At 39.8% G+C, this 20,333-nt stretch overlaps 3 protein-coding genes and 1 non-coding gene across 6 annotated transcripts in view; 2 read left to right on the top strand and 2 right to left on the bottom strand.

The window, feature by feature from the left end:
* The window catches only part of LOC134657440 (ABC transporter G family member 23), a 134,860-nt gene extending 125,990 nt beyond the window's left edge, over positions 1-8,870 (top strand). For all 3 annotated transcript variants that reach the window (XM_063512990.1, XM_063512992.1, XM_063512993.1), the window contains 5 exons: positions 41-275; positions 1,307-1,431; positions 2,768-2,892; positions 4,582-4,826; positions 7,061-8,870. In XM_063512990.1, coding sequence (XP_063369060.1) covers positions 41-275; positions 1,307-1,431; positions 2,768-2,892; positions 4,582-4,826; positions 7,061-7,383 — 1,053 coding nt within the window. In that variant the 3' untranslated portion in view covers positions 7,384-8,870. The remainder of the gene's footprint in view (positions 1-40; positions 276-1,306; positions 1,432-2,767; positions 2,893-4,581; positions 4,827-7,060) is intronic.
* LOC134657522 (small ribosomal subunit protein bS18m) overlaps positions 1-20,333 on the bottom strand; it is a 268,775-nt gene that overhangs the window by 143,274 nt on the left and 105,168 nt on the right. The gene's annotated exons all lie outside the window — the stretch shown is intronic.
* On the top strand, positions 2,223-2,295 carry Trnas-gga (transfer RNA serine (anticodon GGA)). The gene has a single exon. It is a non-coding gene; the product is annotated as a tRNA-Ser (tRNA).
* Positions 10,554-20,038, bottom strand: LOC134657761 (facilitated trehalose transporter Tret1-like). The gene is made up of 9 exons (XM_063513326.1): positions 19,989-20,038; positions 19,326-19,487; positions 18,304-18,506; positions 17,639-17,825; positions 16,099-16,220; positions 15,006-15,182; positions 13,686-13,778; positions 12,695-12,921; positions 10,554-10,707 (listed from the first exon to the last, which is right to left on the bottom strand). Exons 1-9 carry the CDS (start codon positions 20,032-20,034, stop codon positions 10,554-10,556), a joined length of 1,371 nt encoding a protein of 456 aa, XP_063369396.1. The 5' UTR covers positions 20,035-20,038.

The raw sequence follows: 20,333 nt of genomic DNA, 5'->3' as shown, positions 1-20,333 counted from the left end.
ACGAATTTGGAATTTCCAATTTATTTTATCTATTCCACAGGCCATAGTAAACAACGACGTAAACGTGATCAACGGCCTCTGTCCCTACAACTCGTCCTGCTCCATGAAGAACCTCTCCTGCCGCTACCTGGACCATCTCCGGAACGCGTCCATCATCAAGGAATACTACGCCGACTTGTCCTCGGCGCTGAACGCCGTGAGAGAAGGGGACGCGTGGGGCGCGATATACTTTAACGAGAATTATACGGATTCTTTGGTGGCGAGATTGGCTCTTGGTAAGTGGAACCTTATTGACCGAAGCGTAGCGAAGGTCTACGTTTTGACTCGGGCATTTTGCTTTTGTATGTCCGGATGTTCTCCTCTACAGGTCACAATTCTCAACCGATTCTTGTGAAATTTTGTGACCAGATTCTATGAGTAAATAAAAAAAAATTGTCGATCCCGTTTTTGGAAATTTTTAAAAATGGAGGAGTTGTGATACCTCGCGCTTAAACAAATAGTCGTATCGATATCATAAGAGTATTTTCTTTTTGAGACATATTTACATAGTAAATGGCAAAAAATGCAGAAAAATTGTAATGCTGGTTTAGGCGGTATTTAGATATTTAGTTTGTACTCGAGAATGAGTAGCTGAATTTCGTCAACTTAGCAAAGAACTATCATGGCGCATTTTGTAAACAATCGCTTTTTTGTTTGCACACAGAAAGTCTGGGTTCGATCCCCAGTAAGACATAACTTTTTGTATTTTTTTTTTCACTTAAACTTCGCATTTTTTTTTAATAAATTAAAATCTTTGTATTGTTGATTGATCAAACCGCTGTGTGGCGCTGTCATCGTGCACGGTCCCAATAAGCTATGCTCGCGAGGTCTACAGCTCACAGAGCCACTAGTTATAAATATCCTGCTCAATAAATAACCTCTCTTAACGCCTGGACCATTGTCCAAACGCTTCCACCATCAAGGATTATTACGCGGACTTGTCTTCAGCGTTGGACGCCATGAGAGAAACAGATTCTTTGGTGGCGCGATTTGCTAACACCGGTTTGAACATCATACCGCTAGTTTTTATGACCTTCCCATCCAAAGAGAAAACTTAAGCATTATTCCTCACAATTATATTTTATGCATAGGTATGCCGAGTACTTAGGTAGGTACCTAAGTTCCAAGGAACTCGTGCATATATGCCGGGGTTCGATCCCGCGACCTTTGATTTTAGAGTCCTCCTTCCTGTTAGACTACCAACTGTCTTAATTTTTTTTTAATTCTTGCGTTTCTAAGTTTAACATGTCACGTGTTTGTTTGACAGCGGACACGGCCGATGAAGAGACGATCGAATCGTCAGAAGTGCAGGTGTGGCTGGACATGTCCAACCAGCAGATCGGACTCATGCTCAACAGGGACATACAGTTCTCGTACAGAGACTTCGCTAAGGTAATATATTCTACGTTTACCATTCACAAAATGTAAAGTAAAATTTAATTTTTAAAATCAGTCGGTTACATTTAGATCGATTTAGTGGATCACACTAGGCTAAGCCTGTCCCGTGACTCCACGTTAGCGCAATATCTTAATACATAGCTATTTATTAACATAACATTATGTCCTTTTGCAAAACGCCGTGTGCCATATGAGTAGTCACCCTTTTGGTCATCTTAAACATTCCTTGCTTCTTTTGTAAAATATTTTAGCTTTAATGGTCTCTAATATGACTAACATATTCGCCAAATCTAAAATTAATTAAAATACGAGTGGGTAGTAAAGTCTGACCTATACTGATATAACATGTTTTACTCGTAATACCTTCAGTAATATGTTAAAGTTGCTTCTGGTTACGCTTACCCTGCTTAAGACGTAAAACGAGAATGGGGCAACTTGCGATGGCCATTTATAGAACATTAGACGTCAGACGACGCAACGGAGCCACGCTGTTATGTCGTCGCCCAAATCTAGCATTTAATTTGTTTTTCTTGTTTTTTAGTTTCACAGTGCATCGGTTTTACTGTAATGCTGTGACACTTATTTGAGTAATAAATAAATAAATTAGCAAAAGGGACAAAACGACATTTTGCGAATGGGTTATGCACCCAAACTGCAAAACTTACACGAGTTTAGAACACAATTACACAAATTTTATATTAAAGGAAAAAATGGAAAAAGTTACGCTTCCGGCAGGGCGTGTATGCATAAAGGAAGGGATGGAAAGATTTGCGATGTCCTGGTAGGCTTCCGTAGCTCAATTGGTTAAGAGCATCGCACGGATTGCGGAGGATGCGGGTTCAAGTCCTGCCGGAAGCGTAACTTTTTCCACTTTTTCCTTTAATATAAAATTTGATATATCGCTCGCAGACGAAACTGCTTGTTAAAAAATTGTCAATTACACAAACTATACAGCTCTTTAATGTTTTATACAATTGTATTCCAAAAGCGCTGGTGGCCTAGCGGTAAGAGCGTGCGACTTGCAATCCGGAGGTCGCGGGTTCGAACCCCGGCTCGTACCAATGAGTTTTTCGGAACTTATGTACGAAATATCATTTGATATTTACCAGTCGCTTTTCGGTGAAGGAAAACATCGTGAGGAAACCGGACTAATCCCAATACGGGCCTAGTATACCCTGTGGGTTGGAAGGTCAGATGGCAGTCGCTTTCGTAAAAACTAGTGCCCACGCCAATTACTGGGATTAGTTGCCAAGCGGACCCCAGGCTCCCATGAGCCGTGGCAAAATGCCGGGACAACGCGAGGAAGATGATGATGACAATTGTATTCCAGGACCTGCTGGCTACGTGCGACTACAACCCGAAGGTGGGAGACATCCCGATCGACTTCAAGGAGCCCATTTATGGCGACAACAACCCCTCTTTCACCGACTTCGTAGCCCCTGGGGTCATTCTCACGTAAGTTCTTATAGTGGTAACAGACTATCGGACCGGACCGCGAACTTGAGCGTCGCACCCATAAGTGAGAGCGAGAAAGAGATATATGTTTCTCGCTCTCACTTATGGGTGCTCAAGGTCGCGGTCCGGTCCGATAGTCTGTTACTAGCTTTATAGACGTATAATTCCTAATTGACCAAGGACACGCCTCACACAATTTCTACATCTACGCCCTCTATGTGATGGTAGGATCACTTAATTGTCGTGGGAGTGGTAGGATAACAATATTACGTAAGAGGCAAGAAGGCAAGGTAAGTTATTCTAAACGTTCCATTCCTGATGGACAATGGTTGGACTCCTCACATAAATAATAATAATAATAAAGCCATTTATTCCTTAATATCGCTACATTATAAAAAGAATTGACGGATACGAATGCATGCATTATTTACATTTTAATTTTAATTCATGAACAATTTACTTATAAATACATTCTAAATTTTTACATTTATGTCATTTATTTAATACTTAATTTGATTGAGATATGATTAAATTAACTTAATAAAATTTTAATAAAATTACTCCTCCTCACATAAACCTCTTTAAAAAAAGTTCCACGTTGGGTGCCAGTGTGACGATGAGACCTGTGAAGTTTAACCCTTTAACCGCCAGAGTCGGATATATAAGATATTACATATCCAGCTCATTTCGCCACAGTCTGATAAATAAGACAAAGATCTGATTTGGTTTTTATAGCACATTTATAACTCCCGTAACTATGACAACCTTACTCTGCGTGGTACAATTACTGTCGGTGGCGACACGAGCACGCTCGATCAAAAATTGCTGGCGGTTAAAAGGTTAAATTGCCATATTTTACAACGCTGGAGCTAGATAATGTATTTTATAAAATTGTCCTTTTAACCTAGTAGGCTGACAGTTAAAACCTCTCTTGAAACTTTGTATCTTCTTGCTGTATAACTTTTTCTTATTTAACTATTTGTTCACTGTATGTTATTTTTATGTCTTTTTCTTCCTGTCTGTTACCTTCCGTGATTCTTCTCATTCGATGGTCTCATCGGAAGACCAGCGCTGGAAGCCACCAGCAACATGCTGAGAGGCCATTTCGTGGCACTTTAATCTTATTTTGTATTTTCTTTTATATTATGTACTTATTGTCTCGTTTGTTTGTGCCTGCGAATAAAATATATTATATTCTATTCTTTGGGCTCATTTAGACGGTGCGAGAACTCGCATGCGAGTTTCATTATATTGCGTCATTTGATCGGTCGGCAGAATTGATTATCACCCAATGATTTATAACTCAAGATAGGTTATAGGCGTTCCAAAATTGAAGCGCTTACCTTGTGACAAATTGGACAAGTTGCCTTTAGTCGCGGCTGGACAAGCGAGAAATGTGCACGTGCTAACGAGCTCCCGCACATCGAAAGAGAAAGAGACGAGCTTATGTTTAACAACAAGTGTGACAAAGATGGATGGAATGAGAAAATTAACCAAAATAACAGATTTCTTCGTAGGCACAGAAATAAATATGGAAGTATTTTTTGTGCTCCTCAAGTATGAGTATAACCTATCTATGGTTATATAATATCATTGTTATCACCTCAATGGTTCGCAATGTAACTAAAATCGTATACGAGTTCGCGCGCCGTCTAAATGAGCCCTAAATCAGAGCAATTTCCCTCCCAGGATCGTGTTCTTCCTCGCCGTGGCGCTGACCTCGTCTGCGCTGATCGTGGAGCGCATGGAGGGTCTGCTGGACCGCTCGTGGGTGGCGGGCGTGTCGCCCGGCGAGATCCTGTTCTCGCACGTCGTCACGCAGTTCGTGGTGATGGTCGGCCAGACCGCGCTGGTGCTCATCTTCATGATCCTAGTGTTCGGGGTTAAGTGCAACGGGAATATCGCGTTGGTGGTCATGCTCACGCTTCTGCAAGGTACTGATATCATTCTCTGGTCTTTGTCCCTTCTTTCCTTATTTTTTATCTCCCCTCTAAAACATAAGCAGTTCTTATGTATCTTCTCGTCTCGAGCAGCCAAAAAAAATGTTGAGTTTCAGTAGATCCTATCCCCCTTCATAAACGTCTGTTAAGTTAATCAGCTGATGATCGTTGTTTGTCCCTCTCTATGGCATAACGTCAGATAGGGACAAACGACGATCATCAACTGATTAAGTTAGCAGCCGCTTATGAATAACGCCATATACAGGGCGCTTCCTGTAACAGGAGCAATAAATTAAACTAAAGGCTGTACTCCTCAAACTGACCAACATTTGTTCAGCAACTTTTAAAGATTATCACTGACTTAATATAAAAGAAATAGACACACAAAGCAGAACAAAAACGTCAAGAAATGTGGATCCCAATGACGTTTCGCACCATTTGCATTGATGATAAAAACGCTTACGTAAATTTTGAGTCAAGATAAATGTTTCGCACAGAAAAGAGCTTAATGTCGTAAGCATTAAGTGTCAAATTTGCAAACATAAGTACCAACACTGTTAAAAAATTTAGTCCGATGGCACTAAACGTAACGTATTTACGTCAAACAACGTCAAACGAGAATAATGAACGAATGGAGTCACTTTGGTACACTTTAATATGTATTACTGTACAGGAAAACCAATTGAAGTAATAAATAAAACAAATTTAATTTAATCGGGAGCTCAAATAAAATTAATTCGTGGTTCAAATTCAAACAAATTAAATTTTTAATTCGTAAGTATACGTCTTTAAATACTAATTTCCTTGAAATAAATTCTACTTATTAAATAACTGTGTATTTAAGATCTACATTTACTCATAACACGGGTGCACGGGGACATTTAGATACTGATTGGATTTTTTTTATAAAGTCTACCTATACTTTATAAAAAAAATCCTGTGGTTGTCACTGTGTTCAGACAGGTTTAGCATTTACAGTTAGTCGATATAAGCGCTTATTGGTGGTGTATATGTCGGAAACAGGGAAATGGGCCGAACACACAAGTGCCGTTTTGCCTTGTTTAAAACTGCATCACCCCTATCTCTTGCTATAATTAAATAGCAGTCCACTTTGCACGTCGCATAGGTTTTCTTGGAAATCTTGAATTTAAACATAATATTATTTCTTATGAATTCCATATAAAAATATAAAAAAATATTGACCTCACATCGACTCATTAGATTTTTGTTCCTTGACATCCCTTCTTTGGTACTAACAAATTAATTTATTCAAAACCATAAAATTACCACCAGATTACATAAATTATGTAATGCTATCCAAAGAACTAACTGAAAGAAATACATTCCATCCTTTTCCCTTGTTTTATCATTGTTATTTTTACATATTTTAACGGCACATTTCGTAATTGTTGACAACTTCACATTTGAGCGTTTCAAACAAGACTAAACGAAAAAGTAATGCATGATCTGTTTTGACATCACTTTTGTGGGGCCATTTTTGGCGGCTGATTGGGTATCCAGTTCTTTATACTATATCAATGAAGATTATGAATCCTTTAGACTTCCTCTTTTTCATACAAAATAAATATTGCCTTCAATGTACGCTGACATCAGTGTGTTTGACGTTGCTTGTCACGTTTTAAACATAACAAAATTTGCAATACATTGCGTCTTAGAATAAACTTTAAAGTGTAATAAAAATCAAAACATGAGTTATTTTCAAAAGTTGCTGAACAAATGTTGGTCAGTTTGAGGAGTACAGCCTACAGTTTAATTTATTGCTCCTGTTACAGGAAGCACTCTGTATGTATAGAGTTGAAAAAAGCTAACTCTGCCTGGCATTTGCAATGACAATTTGACAAAGTGTACCAAATTCATCATTATTGTCCAATTTCTATAAAATTATTATGAAAGTATGTATGTTCGGATAAAATCTTGCAAGCCCTCCCCACTTTCTATTATTCGATTGAGCTGAAACTTCACATACTTATGTAAGTTGGGTGACAATGCAATATTATGGTACCATCAAGCTAATCTGATGGACATATGTAGGTAGCCATAGGAACTCTGTGATAAAACAACGCAACCTATTTGTGTTTGGGTGTGTTATCATTATCTCAATGATTGTTAGTTGCCAGTTGAAGGAAAAATAGAGTCAGCGATAAAAGCTCGTATCAAAAATTTAATTATTGTCAAAATAACTTATTCACATTAACATTTATTTCCAGGTCTCTGCGGAATGTGCTTCGGCTTCGTAATATCCGCCGCCTGCGAGCTCGAAAGGAACGCGATCCAACTTGCCCTTGGCTCCTTTTACCCCACCCTCCTCTTGTCCGGCGTCATTTGGCCCATCGAGGGCATGCCCTGGATCCTCCGCTACGTATCACTTTGCCTGCCCCTGACCCTAGCCACGACATCCCTCAGATCCATTCTTACTAGAGGCTGGCCTTTAGCGGACCCTGAGGTCTATATGGGCTTTGTATCAACCCTGATTTGGATCGCGATGTTCCTAGTGGTCACGCTGACGATATTGAGATTTAAGAGGGGTTAAGAGTGGGGAGAAGGGTTGTTAAGGGGATGGAATTAGTGAAGCAGTGAGAATTATTTACAAGTCTGTTTTCTTTGGTGTGTAAAGCTTATAGCCACTTAGTTCTAACGATAAAACTAATGTATCATTATGCTTTATCACACCATTTTAGCGCGAAGAAATCTCATGTTTATTCTGATTCGAAACAGTACCATTTTTCCCCTGGTGGGACATGGTGATTTTTGCTTTTTTTACTGAAGCTACTATGACTTCCATAGTTATGCTTACAACTATAATCCCACTTCTGAAGACTTGTTAGGCAGCTAAACAGTACAGAAACTTGTCAAAATTTTTGAGTATGATTCTAAAGCTGTTTTTCGCCAATTTTGTCCCCTGTCTAACGTCCCCTGGTTATGCTCAGTAGTCACAAAGGTGTAGGGAGTGTGGGTTCCGTCCTGCCGAGTTCCGCCCGGATGGCCTCATACAGACGTTTTAAATTTGATTAAACTGTCATATAATTTAGGTTTGACATTTCTATTTGACAATTTTTAAAGACTTCCGTGGTTTAAGCTTAGGTTTAGTTTTTCAAACGTTTGTATGGTGTCTTAAGATGCTTTTACACTGGTATAACGCACAATTTCTGTATGACGAATGAACACTACATTTTTGCCATCTTAAATGTTATGTTTTGTTTTGTGTTGTATATCTAATGTAAAAGTGCCTTTACTTTCTTGCTGAGCGGGTTATATTTGCTCAATCCGAACAAACTGACTTAGTCCATAGTGAATGACTGTTAGTCAAATGTAAATATTAGTATTGTATTTATAATTTATCGATAAGTACGTAGGTACTCTAGGTTTTCGGGAATGTTAGCAATAATAAGTTAGTCTCGCTTGAAGGGTTTAAGGTTCCTTCAAACGGTCGGACTATGGTGAAATGTTCGATCGTGTAGAGGGGGCATTACGGGCTTATTAAGAACTTCTGTTGATACCTGATTAAAAGTTACCAATAGCATAAGATGGTGCCATAGACATAGTGATTGTACCCCAATTGGATCTATTTATTCTTGCTTTAACATGCCGCCATGCGCCATCTTTGACACATAAAAAAAACAGTTTAAAATTTGACATGGACAATGATAGCTTTACAGTGTGAATTATTAATGTAATCTTAGTTTTAGTTGTACAGTAAGATAGTTTAACATTTTGTATTGACTTGGAAGCCGACGTGTCAACTAAAAGAAAAAAAGTATGCTTAATACATTTGAAAAGTTAAATTTGGTTTTGACAGTTGAGACGTCAGTCGCCATTTCTTAGCAGGTTTTGACAGTTGTGTGGTGTTGCATGTGTAGAAAATTCTAGTTTTTTTAGATGTGAAACGGTTTAGGTTAAGCGCTTGTTTTGTACCGGCTTTATGACTAGAATAGACGTGTTAAGTGGCAGACTGTGATTATTTTTGCTAACATTGACTTTTTTGTAATGATTAAATATATAATTATACCGTACCAAACACACTGGTTGTTTGTATTTATTCCTTTCCCGTTGGGGTCACGCTAATCAAGTTTATGTCCACATTATCTCATGTATGAATAGTACCTATTATGTGAAGGACGCTAATAAGCACGAATAAGTTATATTTATTGTGCTTGCGTCCTTAATTTTGAAACAGTAACACTTAACAATTCATAGCAGGTAGTAAGCGGGTGTAGGTATAAGCAGGCGTGGCTCACTCCGCGATTTCGTCGCTTTGCTATAGGTAGCTAAAAGTACATCCGTTCCACACCAATTTTGGTTGCTAGCCATAAGCCGCGCGTGGCGCTGTCGCCACCTAGCGGCCATATCTGTGCTGATCGTAACAGACGCATTTAGAGAGTGAGTCTTCTGTACCTAGTACTATTATTTATTCTGTGGCATAAGTTAGGTACCTACCTGGGTAATAATTTTAGGAACTTATAACTCATATTTAAGTAAGTTCTGTTATTTATGAGTTATATCCACTATTACTACTAGGTACTACTAGAGTAATACTTAAAAGAACTAAGTATTGGATCAAGGTATTTTTTAATTAATTTTGCATAATATGTTCAGATCTTCCGCTCAAAGTCAAAGAAGTAAGTAATAAAACATGTTTATTTAGTGACATTTTTTTAGATAATTTTGGTAGGATAAAAAATACTTACTTCATTTAGTTCATTTTGAGCATATTTTACTTCTTCAATTATGGGAATTCTGTAAGGGACCTTCCCTAGGGAGAAATTTCTCATGCAAGTTTCCACTTAGAAAGTTCCCGATCAGATTAGGGATTATTACCTACTCAATGTACTTAGTCAATGTTCTTAACCATTCACGACGGTTTCGTGTAGCATTTACGCACTCATTGGCGTCTTCTTCAAGTGTCGTAGAAATCGAAACTAACTGTAAGATTTTGCAATAAACGAGCAGAAAAAATACCTAAAAAAAATACCTCTTGTAAAAATGCCACTTGTCAAAAAAGGACAACTATACTGTTGACAAGACGAACTTCAAATCCTGTTGTTGCCGTTTTGGTGGTTACAAAGCTGTGTATGTGTGCGTAAAAACGTCTATGTGTGCATTTGTAGGGACGTGAAAAGTCGATTTTAATCATGTTATATCGATAAACGCTACACAGCGGAACGGAAAAGCGATTAATTAAAGCTTCAATTTCTTCTTTAAAAATAAACAAAATTGAAATGTTAATGGATTATGAATATATTATAATATAATAAAATGATTCAATTATTGCGGAACACATATTTTAGTACGTATTTATGTATTGTAATTAAAAATCTGACATTTCCCTTCGTTCCCTGCTGTGGCGTGACGATAAAATCGTGATCTGATAACCACGATAAAGAGTAAAAGCGTTTTTTGTTCATTTTAGGTATCGGTAAACTTTTCAAGTAAAATTCAAATTGCAGGAAATGTCGATAGTTTATCGATATGACTTTATCGACATGGCCACAGCAAGGTGGTTACATATTGTTAATCGTACATAAACACAAAGTGGCAACAGTGACAGCTCGCTTAGGGTCCATCTTTACAAATATTATATCTATGTTCCGGAGCTTTGTTTTCTATGGAAAGCATCACGTGATCACCTGTCATCTGTCATAGAAAAGTAAGCGCCGGAAGCTCCAGCCCGGACACGGCCCGGTCTAACACGTGAGTCATCTTTTATCTAGACAAGATCTCCCTGATTTCAGCTAAGCTCTTGCCTTTCGTCTCCGGCACGAAGACAACAGTAAAAAAGAAAGCGACCACGCAGCATGCACAGAAGAAAAAGAACGCCACATACATACCTAGTGCTTGGGACACCGGGCCGAAATACCTGGAATTATAAACACTTGCTTTAGGTACCTATTAGATTTATTACACACCTCATTCGGTTCTCGTATACTATTTTATTTTTGCTATCATTTTCTTTAATTTAATGAATGTTTTAATTAGGTATACAGGATTTTGACTCTTGGAGACCCTATACATCTCTAAGGATAATTTGATTAACTACTATATATTGTAATCTTTTAGTTATGATGACAGAGACATTTACATCTCTAAATAATTTTAGATTATAGTTTTTGTATCTGTGTTTTTTTTTCAATACTATTGTTATTGCGTTTTTTGTAATTCGACATTTAGAGGCTTTATACATCTATATGTTAGTTTGATTTGATATTTACGGCTTAGTTGTATTTTATAATTATTGATGTGTTTTTTTTTGTGTATGTAAATTCCATATTGACGTGTAAAAGTGCCCTTGTGGCCTATTTGCTGAATAAATGTTGATATTTGATTAAGAGTCCATCAACGTGCACACTAGCCCCACTGCTAAATAATCGTGATTATTGAAATTTAACGAAAGATATTTATAATAGGGGGCCGCTACGTACAGTATCTTATATTTAAGTACCTTTTGAATACATCAAACTAGTTTTTATCTTGCTGGATTGGTCGATCTATGAACTCTAAACAAAAACTTTGGACGCATAGATTTGACGAATCCAGCAACATAAAAACTAGTTTGATGTATTCAAAACGTACAAATACAAAATACAGTACGTAGCGGCCCCCTTTTTAGGGTTCCGTACCCAAAGGGTAAAAACGGGGCCCTATTTACTAAGACTCCGCTGTCCGTTTGTCCGTCCGTCCGTCCGTATGTCACCAGGCTGTATCTCACGAACCGTCTTAACTGTCTAGCAGTTGAAATTTTCACAGATGATGTATTTCTGTTGCCGCTATAACAACAAATACTAAAAACAGAATAAAATAAGATTTAAGTGGGGCTCCCATACAACAAACGTGATTTTTGACCGAAGTTAAGCAACGTCGGGCGGGGTCAGTACTTGGATGGGTGACCGTTTTTTTTGCTTGTTTTGCTCTATTTTTTGTTGATGGTGCGGAACCCTCCGTGCGCGAGTCCGAGACTTAAACTCGTAAGACTCGTAACCCGGGTCACTCGCGTATTTTAAGTTGACGATTTCTGGACATGTTTACTCCATAACGGGGAGCATCTTCAACGGGAGCACGCGTTAAGGATGACTCACGCTAGACCGGGTCGGGGCCGGGCCAGAGCTTCCGGCGCTTCGTTTTCTATGGAAGACGATGAATTGTTTCTTTTAAAGTGGCTTCAGCCAGAATTTATGAAAAACCATAGCGCTTTTTTAGATCATACCTAGAAGGGTTGCCAAATAAACCTAAGCAATTTTTAGGCCTTTCTCTAGGATCTATATAGTAAACCCATCCAGCGCTAATCACGACACGTTGTGGTTTTGCATCTACGAAGCATTTCCGCTTCATACCGGGAAACCCATGTTATCGGCTACGACCGTTGCTCAGCGGTGAATGTGTTAAGTGTGTCTTATCTTCCTAAGGCCCAAGGTCCTACCCATAGTAAAATACCTATTCAGTTGGATGTAATTCATGTAATTTAAACCATGTTCAATTGGAGTCGCTTTCGCTTTGTTTCGTTCAATTTTCAAACAACGCAAAATCAACTCTATTTCCTACGATTTAGGTTCAAATTTCAGTAGCAAATTTTGAAGGTTAGTTTGTATGGCTGGGTCTTATAAGGATTTAATTATATGGGGTTAAAATGCTCACTTAGTAACCAAGGACGACGGCATCCAGCAGAAAGCCGTCGTTATAGGCGCAGCAGCAGTCTTCACTTGTACAGGGAATAGCTCGCTCGTGACGGCCCACGGCAGCGGGCCCAGACCAGCCCCGTATGTCACCATGTACACCACCAGCGACAGGAGGGAGGCTGCTGTAGGGCTCTTCAGGTGGTCCAGGAGGAAGTATAGGGTTAAAATACTCACTTAGTAACCAAGAACGACAGCATCCAGCAGAAAGCCGTCGTTATAGGCGCAGCAGCAGCCTTCACTTGTACAGGGATCAGCTCGCTCGTGACGGCCCACGGCAGCGGGCCCAGACCAGCCCCGTATGTCACCATGAACACCACCAGCGACAGAAGGGGCAGGAAGGATATGGAGGCTGCTGTAGGACTCTTCAGGTGGTCCAGGAGGAAGTATAGGCCTAGGAGAGCCTGGAGAAAGATTGGTAGATTATACTACTACGTGAAAGTTTGTGATGTAAACAAGTAACCGTCAAAAATGTTTTCTGATACACACTTTGACTGTACTTTGCATGTCCATCAAGTACGTCTCGAGATCTTTCAAATGAGCCTAAACTCAATGTGTTTATGTCTTCCCATCGAAGAGTTCCATTTGTTACCTTCCGACTGCATCATCAGACCAGCTCCATGTTAGCTTATTATTGCATTGTCATCGCAAATACGGACGGAAGTGGTTCAAATTTAAGTTACAAGATTTGAAGCACAGGGATATACGCAGTGAAGCTAAATAGAAGAGTGTAAAAGTGTAATAATTATCTTGAGGTCTTCAAAACTAACTCTTCATGCTTATGTGGAATTCTGACTTAGAGTTCATCATTCAGTGTCATTCTACGCGAGTGGTACAGTTATAATCCCATAATGATGGTACTTTAGGAGATAGTTACTTGGGTCAAGGAGGTAGTATCCCCTAAGAAGAGATCTTGATTATGTTGAGTGTCGAGGGTTTATTTATGATAACTAAATAACTAGTTTGGCTAGGGGCAACACAGTTGGCCACTGCTAGCGCAACAGTAGGTAATCTGTAAACTAACGATAGTAACGATGTTTGCCGAAGGAGTGCGTGTAGTAGAATGCTCCAGGTAGCCGTATCCTTTACTGTTTTGTGCGAACATGTGCATCCCCACTGTGTACCCCTGGCATCCCTAGTGTACTGTGACGTCGGCTACAGTACTAACCGAAGTGATAGCAGAGCCGCAGGTAGAAACCATCAGCAGCAGCCGCCGCCCCAGTCGGTCGACGAGGAACGGCGTGGTCCACGATCCGGCGGCCTGCCAATATAAAGGGTGTGAACACACCAATCGATGGACACGATTGGCTCCAATTCGTGAGTGACACCGCTGAACTAGTACCATTTTTAGTGCCGGTAAGGCTCGCCCTGAGATATACACTGTGGAAAGATAAGTCGGGCCCTGGAGGGAAACTACCTTAAATCCTTAAGCTGGCTCATTTTACTTAAAGGAGACATTCCTTTATTTTTAAAAAGGAACAAAACTGCATTCAAAGATTTTCTAAGACTCGCTTGCCTCGCCCGGGACTCGAACCGACTAAAAATTCCAAAAAATAAAAACTCGCAATTTTATTCTACTAGTCGATACAGTTAATGTTAATGATAACATTTCTCCAAGAAACATTAGGTCTTAAACTCGTCTGTCGTACAAAATATCCATAAAATCTAATATTTAGTACTCAAGATTTTTTTAGACAAGCCAAATTGAAGAAAAAAAGAAAAATACTTTGAATGCAGTTTTGTTTCTTTTTTAAAATAAAGGAATGTCTCCATTAAGTAAAATGAGCCAGCTTAAGGATTTAAGGTAGTTAGTTTCCCTCCAGGGCCCGACTTATCTTTCCACACTGTATACCTACGTCAATGGTAGTAACAGTTACCATACCCTCCTAAGGCCCAAGGTCCTACCCATAGTACTTATTAACTTTGTTATTCAGACCCAGCTCCTACAACAATTGTGTAGTCATAGCGTGCCACGGTCCTACCAGTAGGACTTAATAGAAAACCCATCATTTTGTTTTCAAATTTCGCGCTTATCGAAATTGGCGTGTACGAACTTCTAAAGGACTGTTTTGTTTTGTTTGTGAACCCTTTAACAAAGTTCGTAAAAAAAAAAACAAAGTGCTGTACAAGATGCTGTATAAGTACAATAACATTTAAAAAAAGTCTTCTAAGTACTTGGGTCTGAATGAGTATAAAACAATAGTACTACTGGTAGGACTAGGGGCCGTACTGACTACATACTCAATTTTTCGTTGGGCCTTAGGAGGATATAGTATCTGTCATTGTTACCACTTTGATTATTCTGCGACCAGTAGGGCTAAGATGGTCGGCTTTTTATCACTTGTCACCAAGCCTGCCACGTTAGAACAAGCATGTAAATGCGAAAGTGACGCATGATATGACAGCTGGTGATAAAAATGCGACCATGATATAGATACCGCTGCTGAGTGGTTATATGAATACACTCAAAAAATATAATTAAAGTTACCTGCACAATACCGACAATGATAGTAGCAACGGAAGAGTCCAGTTTAGCACCAGAGGATTCAAAGATGTTGGCCATGTAGAAGAGAACTGCGTTGATGCCGCAGAACTGCTGGAAGAACATCAGGGCACAGGATATGTAGAACGCCTTGAAGTTGCTGCCTCTGAACACATCCCGGATCTGAAAGGAGTAATCCAGAATCTTGGAGCAGATATCCTTTAAGATGAAAATGGACGATCGCCCCGAAACCGTCAGTCTATACAAAGGTAGTCCCCATTTTCCTCTCAGGATTAACATGTTGGAAAATATTTTGAGCGCGACACTACTACCGATAAAAATGTCGATATTGCTGCCCGGAAATTTGACATTTGTGGCAGTAATGCAGTCGGCAGCAGTGCGCTGCAATACTATTGCCGTAATGCTGCAGTCTGAATCCGAACTTCACCAGCCGGCCTAGGCAAGGTGACAATCGCTATCGCTACGACAACGAAACGCTTTGTCTCTCTAAAATCAGTAATCACTCTTCCATATTAGTGCCACAGTGACAGTTGCGTGAATTGCGTTTCGATCGCTACGGAGCGTAAGCGATTGGCATGTTGGCTGCGCGGCCTGAGGGCCTACTGCGCAAACCGAAATTCGCAAATCGCGGGAATCTTTCTGTTTTACTCCAATGAAGGCGTAATTAGAGTGACAGAGAAAGACGCCTGCAATTCGCAAACTTCGATTTTCGAGGTTATAGCCCTGAACCATTGACTTATATATATCTCTGGACTGACCTTATGTGCACTAAAAATGGTACTAGTTCAGCGGTGTCACTCGCGAATTCGAGCCAATCGTGTAGTCTAGTTGCGACCAATAGCGCGGCTGCGCGCGCGCTTGATGCGAACTCATCAACCAATCGCGTTGCAGCGTTTTCACACCGCTGTATTGGCCCCATTCATGCTCCATTCTTATTTGCCCGTAAGGCTAGTCTTGAGAATTGAGATATATATATATGTCAATGCCCTGAACGGTGGCTTTCGTCGAATGCAATGTATGAATGAATTATTTAGTGATTTTAGTGAAATTGTTAACTTGATATGTGTAGAGGTCTCACTGTGGCGGTTTTGGCCATTGAAGCGGCGACGTCTGAGGCCATGATATTGATTTCGGCCTCCACCCCCTCGCGAGACTGGCCACGGATCGTCATCAAACATGAGACAGCGGAGTCCCGGTCATCTACAGGGAAAAAAAAAGCTTAAAAAAAAAACATTATAATATTATAGCGGTGGGACTCCCCGATACTGCGGCGATGGATTCAACTCCATACTACAGTGGGGAAATAAATTTTTCACCTCAGCAGCTCGAACAAGAGTACTTTGCTACTTAAAAACAGTGAGCAAAATCGCATTTGAGTGGGACAAAATGAGCAAAATGCGATTTTGCTCACTCAATGAGCAAAATCCGATTTTGCTCACTGTTTTTAAGTAGCAAAGTACCCTTGTTTGAGCTGCTGAGGTGAAAATTTAATTGTTGGTAGGTATATCTTAAGAAAACATGAGTGAATAGAGGTAAGTGATGAAGAAGGAATACATTTTTCGGGTTCTCTAATATGTTCTCACTGCTGAGGTGAAAAATGTTGTGTACTACACGAGATCAAAGTTATTTACATCTCGTGCGCTTTTGAGTCCCTTACTACGCTCAAGATTCTAAATTAGATTCACTCGCTACGCTCGTGAATCTATTATAGAATCTTTCGCTTGCACGGGACTCAAAATAAGCACTCGAAGAAATATCAAACTTTGATCTCTTGTTGTACAAATAACTATTAAATAGTGTAAGTAAGTAGTTTGTTTCTTGTATACTAACATAGTTTTAAGTATTTTTAATGTTACTAACTTATTAAATTATATTGTAGTTAATTTAATTTAATTTTGTTGTGTATGTTTTATGGAATTTTATTCTGAAATAAATTATTTGAATTGAATTGAATATTTAAAACTTTCGCGTTATAAACACAAATTTATAGACAGTCCTATCGTGTATTTATTTTATTACCTTTATTTACCGACGTTTCGACACAGGTTTCACTGGTCGTGGTCGCGGCTAACTGATGTCCCAGCAAAATGTCAAAACAGAGATTTGTGCAACTACCTGACGAAAAGTGTGTGAAAAAATTTGGGGTAGACATCGCATTCGCGATAGACCCGTCTATACATGTGAGTAAAAAAAAAACATTTTTAATATTCTACAAGATTGAGGAGAACATTTTGAGTGTTTTTGATATTTCACCGATACCTTTAAAATTTCTACCGCTTTTCGCATTAGAAGTTGAATGGCGTTCGACTTAATTATATATTTTCGACGTGTTCAATGAAAGATACTGCAAATGGTTTAACCTCCTAAGACCCTGCGTACAAATTTTTATACATATTCCAAATAATATTTTGAACTTTGGGTTCCAAATTCAAAAACAAAACAAATGCTTCTGGGTCTCAGGAGCTAAACTAATCAACAAATTAAAACAGCTTTTTTTTCGTGGATAATATGGATTAATAAAACGACAAACAAGCAGATTTATAAATGCTTGTGGTTAAATTTTGCCAGTGTTTAAAATATGTTAAACACTTATTTTACAGGATTGTTTATATGCTTACTCTTAGTGAGATGATAAATCGGTGTCTCTGGCATGAAGAACACCAGAATATCGAAGACTGCCAGGATGACTATAGCCACGTAGGCAATAGCGCCGTAAGATATGTAAGGGCCGATGACGTATACCACCAGGAAGCCGAGCGTGATGAACACTTGGAGAAAGGAGCCTAGAGCACCACGGCTGCCCACCTGAAACACAAGTTAGACCAAGATAAGTCTGCAAAGATCTTGATAGCACACGCAGTGCAAGTGTTATTTTAAACGTCAAACTTCTATGAAATCATGGCGTATTTTAAATAACACTTGCACTGCGTATGCTACCTATCAATATCGTTGCAGACTTTAACTCTAGCAACAACGTGCCATAATTTTTTTTGTAAAAATGTAAAGTTCCCGACAACGCTTTCTGTCTCTCTATCGCTATTTCATCCCCCTGGGTTGCGGCGTGGTGCGGGGGGAGGTAACGGCCAACTTAAAGCGAACGGCTTATACTCGTACTAGCGACCCGCCCCGGCTTCGCACGGGTTAACAAATTATGCATAAACCTTCCTCTTGAGTCACTCTATCTATTAAAAAAAACTTTTAAAGTTCTAAGCATACAGACAGACAGACAGATAGCGCGAAGAGACTTTGTTTTATACTATGTAGTGATAGTGATGATACGCACCGTGGCTATCTCAGCGCAGTACATGGGCGATACGGTGAAAAGCATGCCGGCACCGACGCCCCACATGAAACGGCCGGCGTAGAGGAGACCCACGCTAGTAGCGGCCACAATTAATATGTAGCCGATAAAAAGGGGGGTTGAGGATAGCATGAGCGTCCATTTGCGGCCGAGGCGAGCGGCTAGCGGGCCGGCGATGAATGGCCCTGGAATATTGATGCCAGGCGTCATTTATTGGCAAAAACAGTCATCACATTCAACACATTAAATAAGTACATACAATTTAAACTTGTGCTAAAAACAAAACAAAACAAAAGCTAAATAAATAGGTAAGTATAAAAGACTTCACCTCCTTCGGGCATGGTGGCAAGAATACCCCTCTGTACCGCCAGACTTATCCTCTGGGCAAAGAAAGCGCCCGCTCTTTGGTCACTAGGTATTGACGAGATGAAAAACAAAATTTTGAGAAAGAACTACTAGCTGCTGTATGTGACTCACCAAGAATAGCCCCCAGATTCAAGATGGAGCCGATCCAAGACTCCTGGTCTATGGTGATGGGTGCTGAGGGACGAGTACGTCAGTCCGTCCTTCAGCTTGATGGTGACGGGAGACGTTCTTCTAATACTCACCAAGAATAGCCCCCAGATTCAAGATGGAGCCGATCCAAGACTCCTGGTCTACGGTGATGGGTGCTGAGGGACGAGTCCGTCCGTCCGTCCTTCAGCTTGATGGTGACAGGAGACGTTCTCCTAATAATACTCACCAAGTATAGCCCCTAGATTCAAGATGGAGCCGATCCAAGACTCCTAGTCTACGGTGATGGGTGCTGAGGGACGAGTCCGTCCGTCCGTCCTTCAGCTTGATGGTGACAGGAGACGTTCTCCTAATACTCACCAAGAATAGCCCCCAGATTCAAGATGGAGCCGATCCAAGACTCCTGGTCTATGGTGATGGGTGCTGAGGGACGAGTCCGTCCGTCCGTCCTTCAGCTTGATGGTGACACGAGACGTTCTCCTAATACTCACCAAGAATAGCCCCCAGATTCAAGATGGAGCCGATCCAAGACTCCTGGTCTACGGTGATGGGTGCTGAGAGGGGTGAATCCGTCAGATTTGAGTCCTTAAGCTTGACGGTGACAGGAGACGTCCAACCCATGGAGTACCCCGTCATCACGATGCCTATGTTCGCTGTTGAGGATAGGTCTTTAGCATTAAATTAAAACAATGTCAGAAATGATAGTCAAAAACGCCCCTAACAAACCGGCAAGTGATCATGGCGTCACGATCTCACGATCACTGAGAAGCCGTCTTGACTTATGGAAAACAACAATCTAACAATTTAACAAAATATCTTTGTTAAATTGACAGACATTTAAATCTGGGCCTTTTATGTGCCTTCGTTTATTGATAACTAGCGACCCGCCCCGGCTTCGCACGGGTTAACAAATTATACATAAACCTTCCTCTTGAATCACTCTATCTATTAAAAAAACCGCATCAAAATCCGTTGCGTAGTTTTAAAGATCTAAACATACCTACAAACAGAGAGACAGACAGCGGGAAGCGACTTTGTTTTAGTGATGATACGAGTAGACACCCCCTAAAGTGAGACTAGATCAATTTGCGTAAGATGGTACCAGAATAATTATACTGATTTGTTTATTTATGTCCTTACTTTTTTGTACGTACCGATAGCTCCAATAATGTATTGTCGCCACACTTGTCCGGTCCCCATTTTGCGTAGAGAGAAGAAATTAAAACTTAATAATTATAACAATCGAAAAGTTTATTGATTCCAGTGATATTCGAAATCTCAAACCTCTAATATTGGAAATTTGTTAGACGTTGCTAGATACCAATTTATTTACATAATAATAGATATAAATAAGTACAGAGGTATAACAGTAACTGTACAAATACAAAACTACGTTACTTAGTACAAAATTCAATTTGTCGTATTAATTTAACTAAATATACCACATTTACTTCCTAATACTACGCGAGTACTGAAACTACATGATGAAGTAATGTTCA

Source organism: Cydia amplana, chromosome 20, assembly GCF_948474715.1.
Source record: "Cydia amplana chromosome 20, ilCydAmpl1.1, whole genome shotgun sequence".
In the NCBI taxonomy this organism is placed as follows: domain Eukaryota; kingdom Metazoa; phylum Arthropoda; class Insecta; order Lepidoptera; family Tortricidae; genus Cydia; species Cydia amplana.
This window is presented reverse-complemented; position numbering and strand designations above follow the sequence as displayed.